The 10,714-nt window shown below is 34.7% G+C and overlaps 1 protein-coding gene across 1 annotated transcript; it reads left to right on the top strand.

Annotated features, from left to right (window-relative positions):
• Positions 1-7,015: 7,015 nt before the first annotated feature.
• LOC129243014 (putative odorant receptor 69a) lies at positions 7,016-10,120 on the top strand. Its single transcript, XM_054880033.1, has 5 exons — positions 7,016-7,418; positions 7,485-7,914; positions 7,987-8,185; positions 8,799-8,954; positions 10,067-10,120. The coding sequence occupies exons 1-5, from the start codon at positions 7,016-7,018 to the stop codon at positions 10,118-10,120; spliced, it is 1,242 nt and encodes a 413-aa protein (XP_054736008.1).
• The last annotated feature ends 594 nt before the right edge of the window (positions 10,121-10,714 follow it).

Genomic DNA, 10,714 nt, shown 5'->3' with positions numbered 1-10,714 from the left:
CCTTCCGCGCTTTCGCTTGCAGTTCATTCAATGCAATGAGCAAGGTAACTACATATGAGCAAGGTAACACTAATATGAGCAAGGTAACACTAATGAGCAAGGTAACTACATATGAGCAAGGTAACACTAATATGAGCAAGGTAACTACATATGAGCAAGGTAACACTAATATGAGCAAGGTAACTACATATGAGCAAGGTAACACTAATATGAGCAAGGTAACTACATATGAGCAAGGTAACTACATATGAGCAAGGTAACGACACATTTTGGTAACGGCAATGAGCAAGGTAACTACATATGAACAGTAATGAGCAAGGTAACTACATATGAGCATTAATGAGCAAGGTAACTACATATGAACAGTAATGAGCAAGGTAACTACATATGAACAGTAATGAGCAAGGTAACTACATATGAACAGTAAGGAGCAAGGTAACGACACATTTTTTCGTGCGTGCAGCCTGTTAAATCGAATTATAAGACGTTATCACGTCAAAAATCCGCATTATTTTCCTTAAGATCTTCAAAAATTAATTGTGATAAAGCCTGCTGCAATAAGGTATGAGCACGTATTGCTCTAGCATAGGCACGTCCTGACGTTATGTGATCAATCATATTTTCTGCATAAATGGTAGAAAGAACTTCTTTTATCCCACTTCCAACCATAATATAACCAATAATATATAACGTTGGGAAGATGTTTTTCTTTATCTATTTAAGTAAAATTTAACGTAGAACTAAAAAAAATTATTTCCAACTAAATATTATATTATGCTTCAATATATTAATTTTTCATATTTTTTTGTTTAAACAATGAAACAATTAATTGCACAATATAATATTGGTAGAAGTTACAATTTAGAGCATACAAAAGAAAATCCTGATGGTTACATGGCAATTCATTCAGTCCCTCAGAGATCCGAGGTCAAAACCCCCGGGCACTCCACTACTAGTATATTTTGTTAATTTAGTTTCCTAAGCTTTAATTTTGTTAATTACTTCTATATAAATACTCTTAGTTCTAAGTAGTCTGTAAGAAACTTTGTATTTCTTCACTTACTAAAATGAATAATCCTCCTCTGTAAGTTATAAGAAATTTTATCTCTTTCTTTTACTCATTACAATTGAAGCGAGTTAATTATAAGTTTAATTTTACTTTGATTAATTAATTTAGCATTAATCTGTTTTCATAGTCTGTAAGAAGTACTGTATTTTTAGACTATTAATTGAATTAAATAAATAAATAATGCGAGCTTACAAGAAATCATTTGCAGGCAAAAACAAAATTTTTTTCGAGTTGTCTTGCAAGAATACCTTAACTACACCACTGTGGGGAACTTATTTTCCCTATGGTCTAAGATAAAGCTAATTTAATTTAAAGCAAAAACAAAGCTATAAAAATTTATATAGTAGAATTAGAGTAAATTCAAATGTGTTTTATTCAATGTAAGCCACAATCGATTTTTTCTTTCCTATTTATAGATCTATTAAATTTAATGGCATTTTTAGACTAGAAGCAGAAATTAGTGGACTTCAAAATCCAACAACAAATTGAATACCTAAATACCAACTACTTAACTTGCTTACTTAAAATATCAATTTCGTCATTTTATCGCTATAATTTTCCGCAATTACTCTGCTACGCGAAATTGCATATTAGCTAATTTGTTCGATAAACGGATAAAAGCATCAGCAAAGAGAATAACTTAACAAAGCGTTCATAAGTATGTGAATATCCTTAACCCTCTAATGGTTGAAGAAAAATAGGTAAATGATAGAAATAAAAATATAATTTCTGTTAATATTCCTAAAAAGCTCAACATTAGTGATTCCTACGACACTTTTTTCAGAATAAAGTACTTTATGGCCTATGATCCTGAGTGTGTGCCATGGCGAACAGCGATTGCAACGTAACCGAACATGGCACATATTTTGCCGTAAGCTGTACCAAAATGTTACCAGCAACTGCTTCTGAGTCATGCACAGAAAACTTAAAAAACAGACACATCTTTCTTTTTCTCTCTCCATTTATTTTATACATCCTTATGTTGACTTTTATATCCATATAATGGTCAGTGCCAAAAGCGATAAAAATAAATGAAAAAAATTTTAAATAATAATAATTAAAATAATAGTTTAAATAATCTAGAAGACAATAATCAGTTTACATAATTACAATTTAAAAACAATAAAATAACAGTTTAACTATTTTTACATATTTGTTCTTGTATAACAAGTGACCTCGGTCGAGTACTTTTTATACTTATTTTAGGTTTTCTTTCATTTTGTAGAAGTCTGCTGATTTCTGCCTTATTGTGCTTATGTATTGTGGCAAAGTGCCTTGTTGTTATCGTTTTGATTTTTTCGTCTGCTGTTGCTATATTTAAAGTCCTAGGTAGGTCATCATTTCTTGTGTATCTGTCAAAATTTGAAGAATCTTCGTTTGTTGTCGTTGCATTTTTCCCCACACCTGCAGTCTTTATAACCAGATTGGTTTAATCGTTGTTTTATATAACAAAGACTTCTTCTGTAGATGAAGTTTAGATTTTGTGCAGACTAACCAATAAAGTTAAAACTCTCCAAAGCTTTGTTTTATTTCCTTTTTTCTTTGTTTTAAAAGTAATTTATTTATATATGTAGTATGAAAACTGCTCGGAAATTCCAAATATTTGATAAGTGCTGTGTTACGCTATTCAATGGATCCACAGTAGTAAATGTATCACTCAACAAATTTTGGTTAGATGATGAAGGACTCAAATATATTTGTCGGTATGCGAGATCTCAAATTAATTTTTTTTTTCACTTCGAGGAAACATATAAAATTTTTTATTTCTAAAAAGGTTGTTTCTTCCAAATAAAAGAATTCGTGCATGGACTTTGAATGGCAGAAAAACCGTTTCATCGAACCGAAAAAATTGCCAAACATTTTGTATTAAAATGCAATGAGCTATAAAACTGCATAGCCATCAAAATTCATTTATTTTTTTATTTATGTCTATTATTGCAATGGACCTTACAGACTAGAGAGATATATTTAAATAAACACAATTCTTACATGCTAGACCAAAAGAGATCTATTATGAGCAGGGGGAAGCAATTCTTGAATAGAAAATGAATCGTGGCATGGCGAAATCTAGGTCGAGTAGTCTAGTGACATACACCAATGACTGAAAGGTAGGTCTATTTGCAAAGGGCTGCAGATTTATTAGCATTGTCATGCACTATAGCACTCCAGGGTGTTAGCGGATCATAGAAATGAAGAGGTTGCAGAGTTAATCCAATAAAATTTCGTTGTACCCTCTCAAATGTATTTGAATGAGAGGAACGAGCTTAGAACGAACTAGGCAGTTATGTATGTAAAATTTTACTGATTAACATAATTTACACCGGTTTTAGCATAATACAATCGGGGTCAAATGTCACGCCTAAATCAGAAAACTCTTTATATTTAGGCAGAACAACATTTGTTAAAGTATAGGAGGAAGGAATGACATCCAGAGTTTTTGCAAACGTGACATGAAAGCATTTCTTTACATTAAGTGAAAGCTTATTTTGAACACTCTAAGCGAGAAAGTTGTTTAAGAGGTTACTTACGTCCCACAACGCCAAAAATGCGCTAAAAGAAAAACTGGTTTTAGAAGGATAACAATAGAAATAAATATAAAGAAATTCTATGCATTGTTTATTAATACTGAAATTTTAATTACTAAAAATTTATTCCGCATTACTCATGTAATTGAAAAATCACTCGAAGAAAAACAAATCTGTTCTGCGGTATTCCAAGATGTATCGCAAGCTTTTGATAAAGTATGGCATGAGGGACTAATCCATAAACTTCAAGTAGTTCTACCAACCCAGTACTCAAACATTTTAAAATCCTACTTAACGAGCAGATACTTTAGAATAAAGCAAGCAGATGTCTATTCAGAACTGAAAGATATTAATGCAGGTGTCCCGCAAGGCAGTGTACTCGGGCCAGTTTAGTATCTCTTGTATACTAACGATATACCCACATGCAGCAATACAACAACTGCAACATTTGCCGATGATACTGCAGTATTAGCAATTGATGAAAAACACTTAGAAGCAATTCAGAAGTTACAAGCATCAGCAAATGCAATTCAAAATTGGACCAAAAAATGGCGTGTCAAGTTAAACGAAACCAAGTCTGTGCATGTTGACTTCACTAATAGAAATATAAATTATAAACCAATATTTATCAATAATACGGCAATTCCGCATGCAAATACGGCAAAATATCTAGGAATGGCCTTAGATGCTAAGCTGAGATGGAAAGCACATGTCACGAAAAAACCCGAGGAGTTAATTCTTAAATACAAGAAAATGTATTGGCTGTTAGGCCGACATTCTAAACTCTCTATTCATAACAAAATACTTTAATACAACCAAATACTGAAACCAGTGTGGTCATATGGCATACAGCTCTGGGGCTGCACCAGTGAAAGCAACAAAAACATCATTCAACGATTCCAAAATAAAGTATTACGCGACATCGTTAGAGCGCCGTGGTACATTCGTAATTGCAATCTACATAAGGATCTCAATATAGACACCATTACGGATATCATAAAAAAATTCGCAAATAAACATAAAGAGAGACTTCAGCAGCACATCAATGATGTAGCAGCCAAACTACTTGTAACTGATGACCTCACAAGAAGATTAAAAAGGACGAAACCGCATGATCTCTTTTCATAAAATTTTGTCTTTACTTGAGATGTTTTAATTTAATTAAATATATGTAAAATGTATTGCTTATTAGTTTTGTTAACTGGATTGCAATAGTAATAAAATAATAAAAAAAAAATGTTTCTTTACAAAAAGTAGTATATAAAAAATCACGTAACCCAAAGTACAATGAAAAAAAGTTGATCCACGGTCTACATCATTGCTACTTGAAATGTTGTTGGATCTGTAAAAAGTAAAAAATATCCTAAATCAAATCTATAGGGAAAACACTTTCGAATATTAAAAAACAAAAACCTTATCAAAAAGTATTAAAAACTGTATGAGTTATCATGCAGACCGTGCCGGAAAAAGTAGTTTCGAGAAATACAAGTTGGAGGTTTGAGGACCGCGCGGACCGCGTGGACCGCTCGCTGCCTTGTTAATGGCCTGTAGAAGCTATAATATTGAGAATTTCCGCATGAAAATTTCACAGTATATTTTTAAGACACTATTGAAAAAAAATTGATTTTTTGAAAATTCTGTATGTAACTCCTTAAGCCATGCTGTACTAAAGAATCATCCGATTGGCAAGTTACTTTACGAAACAGTTTTAGATCATCAGAGATATTGTGTGAGACTGTGTTAAAGGCCTTTGAAAAGTCTGTATATATAGTGTCGACTTGACGACTACTCTTAAGTACAGAGATAGACTATTGGGAAAATACCACGAGATTGGTAACTGTGGAGCGACCGCAGATAAAACCATGCTGAGGCGGTTCTATTATAGTTTTGATAGAAGCAGAAATTTTTTGTTAACTAACTTTTTGAAGAGTTTGAAGCAGTTAGCTTAGAAGTAGGTCTGTAATTTCTAACATCGTTACTATTTCCAGACTTATGGATTTAATGACATGAATTGTTTAAGAAAAAATGTAAAAATACCACCCAAGTCAATTTTCAATGACGATTGAAGAGCAGAAACGCCATTAATGACATCGAACTAATTTCGACAGATCGTGGAACATTAATATTGAAAGGGGTGTCAGGCACTTCAACAAATTCGACTTGCGTAAATTTGCGAAAACTTTGATTCATTTAATATTCATACTTACCTTTAAATGTAGTGCTATTTGTGTTTTGGTACAGATTGCAGAACAATTTTTTGTTCGTTTTAATTTTTCTATTTTTTAAGGTTTTATGTATGCCACGGTATTTTCTGTATCCGAGCAGGAAGAAGGGAAAGTCGTTTGCGAAATGTTTCAGATAAATTAAAAAGAAAGGCTTCAAAGTACTCAGATCCACTTTTATCACAAAAGGTTGGGGTCCAATATATATCCAAGATTTCAGAGTTTAAAGGGTTGGAGTCTGCGCTATGAAAACCGAAAGACTTGCTACTATTTTCACTGGCAGATCTCAAATCAAGAAACTCTAGCGACAACGATAAAGGCACGTGGTGCCTCACTCATAAAAATAAGGTGCAGTATGTTGCCAAGCTTTTTAAAAAAAGAATTAACTTTAATAAGGTTAATACTTAAAATACTATTGCACATAAAAAGGTAATCTCATTTAAGGTGTTGACACTGGTTTAAGCCAGATAATTTTATTTAGGTGGAAATGGTCTAAGTTGCAGATGTTGCTACTTTATTCCTTATTTTACTACTTAACTAATAATAATATTTATATGAGCAAATTCCAATTAAAAAGTTGAAAGTTTTGATTACATTTTCAAACATATTTGAAACACTATTTTCAAAGTTTGGGAACTTTGCGTTATTATTATAAACTCGTGTGTATAATATAATATATTTCATATATATATAATAAAATTATTATTGTAATATTATCTATATTTTTATTTAAAAAAATAGCGGTGTGCTCAAAACTTTATTACTGGGAAATCGTAGCAACACGAATTAATAGTGGCTGCGGCAAGTATAAGAACATTAGTGGAACTCGGCGTAGCAGTGCACATCGTTTGTTTTATACTTCATATTTTATTCAAAACTATATCTTATATATATATATAATATCATTGTATATATATTTATCTATTTTCAATCATTGTAATCGCGCTAGACTCGCCTATCCTGTCTCCCCATCCTAATGCATGCATTCTCGTACCTGCTAAGGGGTTAAAAAAAATTACTCAATTACATAAACGAAGAAAATTATTGTCCCAAGGTCACTTAAAATAACTGTGCATATAAAAGGGAAATTCTTTTAAGAAACACAACATGGTTTCTAAAATCTGTGTACTTCTAACATTGCGCTCAGTCTAGCAAACTAGCAAAATAAAAACTAAATCTAATCGTGCAAGCTAATCAAAATGTTACGCATCTACACTCTGCAGGACTTCTTAAAGTATCCAAACTTGGCTTTAAATCTAGCCTGGTCCAACCCGTTTGCTTGGAGTGGCGCCCGCTCGTACAGTTATCACATAATGTGGCTTAGACGCGCACTCTTCACATTTGGCGCGCTAAATTTGGTGTACCAAAATTTTGGTATGTTGATTTATCTTTTCATGCCCAACGAAAGCAGCACCGAGTCCTTCATTCGGCAAATCACGGAAACTGGTTCCATCATGGGGCTGACAATGGTGGGAGCTTGCAATATGTGCGTGCTGTATTGGCATGGAGGACGCATTGCCGTGCTAATGAATGAATTTCAACAGTTGTTCCCGACGATGCACGCCCAACGGCGCGCCAAATGTGAAAAACGCTTAAGAGGGGGTTTGTATGAAAGAGCGGTCTGCTCTTTGTTTTTTCGTCTTATTTCGTTTTAATGTTTCTTTTCAGTCAAAATTCCACATCGTATTGAGCACTTCGCCGCGAAATCAAATCTGCTCATGAAGTACACCACCATTTCTTACATGTTTGCATGGGCCTACTACAATTCTCTACCCATTGTGGAATACCTGTACGAGTGGTTGACACCGGACGTAGAATTGAAGTATCACTATCAGTCTAATACCTGGTATCCATGGCAAAACAATCATAACACTCACTCGTTCATTGCCTTTCTAGTGGCCTATATCTGTCAAATGCAGTCATCACTAACCGGCGTCGCCTTCATCATGGCCGCCGAATTCATTCTCTGCTTTTTCACTACGCAGCTACAAATGCATTTCGATTACTTAGCCATGGCACTGGAGACGATTGATGCAGGTGCTGCTAATGCTAATGAGGAACTAAAGTATTTGATTAGTTATCACGATAAGCTACTCAGGTGAGGTTGCAGGTAAACTACAAATTTAGTTAGTAGAAATTAATAATTTTTTTTTGTGTTTCACCCACACAGCTATGCCAAGGAGATCAATGATATCTTCAATATCTCATTTCTGGTAAACTTTTTCACTTCAGCTGTAGCAATTTGCCTGATGGGTTTCTCCATGGTGATGATCAGTTTGGTGCATGCTTTCAAATACTGCGTTGGTTTGCTGGCATTTATTTTATTCACTTTTTTTATCTGTTATACGGGCAGCGAGCTAACCGACGTGGTAAGTGAATTTTGCCATTTCAAGATCAAAAATTAAACAAATTTACGACGGTGCATAGATGTACGTGCACCAATTTTTCCTCAAGCTTCTGGCTGATAACAAAAACCTTTATAGTCTACCAATCGGCATCCATTTTTTTCACGGATGATAGATTTAAAAGGTTTAATCATAAGCTATGGTGGAAAAGAAAATTATGAGGGGAACTTACGCTGCTACGCCACAGGTGTTTCGGCAGCCGAATTCTGCACTACGATTTCACGTGTCCTAAATAGTATTCACACACTCGTCCAATCAGTCGTTTTTCAGATGGCACCGAAGTGACATTGTGTTGATTTTTTTCGTATGAGGCCAAACCAGTATCAGTTTTTTGTGAACACATCCCAAGTGACGTCAGACATCAGATGATTCTGGCAAATTCGCTCAGGCGAATAACGGTGGGTTATTGAGTAGAACTTCTCAACTCTTTTCACCACCCCTTTCCTCTCTGTACTATCTTGGGTGCAGCTCGGCAATCACACTAGGTCACTGACAATTGAAAGAACCTTTCAGTGTTTTAATTTTATTTAAATCATGAACTAAATATCTAAAATAATGCCTTTTAATTTTTCCTTAGAGTAACAAACTCGTAGGTGCCGCATTCCATGGAAATTGGTATGATGGTAATCTGGCTTATCGGAAAATGATACTTTTCTTCATTATGCGTTGCCGCGTACCAGTTGTTTTGAGAGCATACAAATTCACCACAGTTTCAATGCCAACATTCACCACGGTAGACCTTAATAGCATTTTTACGAGGGGTGCCTTTTATATGTCGGGATTAGAGAACAAAAACAAATTTTAATCGTCGAAAATCACTTTATTGTTTTTCAAAATATTCTCCATGAAGATCTATACACTTTTGCATGCGTTTGAACCAATTGTCGAAGCACTTTTGCCACTCTGAATGAGGTACCTTCAAAACATGCATTCTGAATGCCGCAACCGCTTCTTCAGGTGTCGAAAAACGTTGAACTCTCAGTTTGTTTTTTATGTACGGGAACAAAAAGAAGTCACTCGGTGCCAAGTCAGGACTATACGGCGGATGACCCATTAATTCGATGTTTTGGGTGCTCAAAAATGCAGTTGTTTGAGCCGATGTGTGAGAGTTCGCATTGTCCTGGTGAAGAGTGATCCGTCTTTGGCGATTGGTTTTCCTAATTTCTTGGAAGACAACTGGCAAACAAATGGTTGTGTACCACTCAGAATTTACTGTTCTGCGTTGTTCTAGTGGTACGGTTGCGACATATCCAGTTTTTCAGAAAAAACAGGCGACCATTTGCTTGGAAGTGCTTCGTGCGCGAACAACTTTTGTTGGATTTGGCTCATCTTGAAACACCCACACAGTCAACTGCTGTTTACTTTCGGGTTCATACGCGTAAATCCATGATTCATCACCTGTCACGATATCATAGACGTGTTTTGAAGCCCCGCGATCGTATTTTTTGAGCATTTCCTTCGACCAATCGACACGAGCCTTTTTTTGAGCGATTGACAAATTGTGTGGGATCCAACGCGAACAAATTGTTTTGACAGTCAAATGTTTATACAATATTGAATGTATGCTGGTCCCACTCGTCGAAAGGTTTAAAAAATAATCGGACGAAAATGTTCACGATTTAATTCCATTTTTGGACCGAGATGAATCTTTTAAGTTACTGTAAACAACACAAATAGCGCTGGTATTTCAAAACGTTCTGAGTACGTAAAAGCCAAAAAATGTCAAACTTTGCGATACAGCTGTCAGTTGCCAGATTGCAACACCAGGGTTGCCAAATCCCGACATATAAAAGGCACCCCTCGTATTAAATAGTTCCAAATAATTACCAATTCTTCATTTTCAAGATTCTAAGGTCATCATATAGCCTGTTCACATTTTTCCAAGCTATGGGCAAATGAAAAAATAGTACGCGAAGATAAATGTTTTAAAGCTTTAGTACAAATAACAGCAGAAGAAAAAACACTTTAACTAACACCAGCACTCAGATGCAAATATTTTGTTGCACTAAAATAGCCATTCATATTAAATAAATTCTTGTTCGTGGTAAAACCAAGTAAATAAATTTTTATTGTTCTTGAAAGAATTTTCGTATTCAAAAAGTATCGAATACTTTATAAAAAAAGTAAATAAAATACATATTCTTACAATCGAAGCACTTTATCTGGCAAAATTGGAATGGTTATGACTGCATAAGTGACAATTGGTCATATATGTACCAAAAACTTCCGATCGTTCCGTCAAAATAACGTTTGGGCGGGTAAAACCAGAGTCATTCCGGTACGTGGAATAGGAATAGCAACTTACTCTTGCGCCTCACGTTACCCGTACGGTAGATACTCTCGAGACATTTCGAGATCAAATTTCTAAACAGAGGAGGATAAAGCAAGCAAATCATATTCCGAAGCTCCCTCAACCATTAGAAAGAATTTTTTTAATATGAAATGCTGACGCCGTCGAATGGGTTGATGTGTGATTACCATTCGGAAGTGCAT

The sequence above is a fragment of the Anastrepha obliqua genome, chromosome 3 (genome assembly GCF_027943255.1).
Source record: "Anastrepha obliqua isolate idAnaObli1 chromosome 3, idAnaObli1_1.0, whole genome shotgun sequence".
Taxonomy (NCBI): Eukaryota; Metazoa; Arthropoda; class Insecta; order Diptera; family Tephritidae; genus Anastrepha; species Anastrepha obliqua.
The sequence above is the reverse complement of the archived record's forward strand: the minus strand, read 5'-3'. Positions and strand labels throughout refer to the sequence as shown.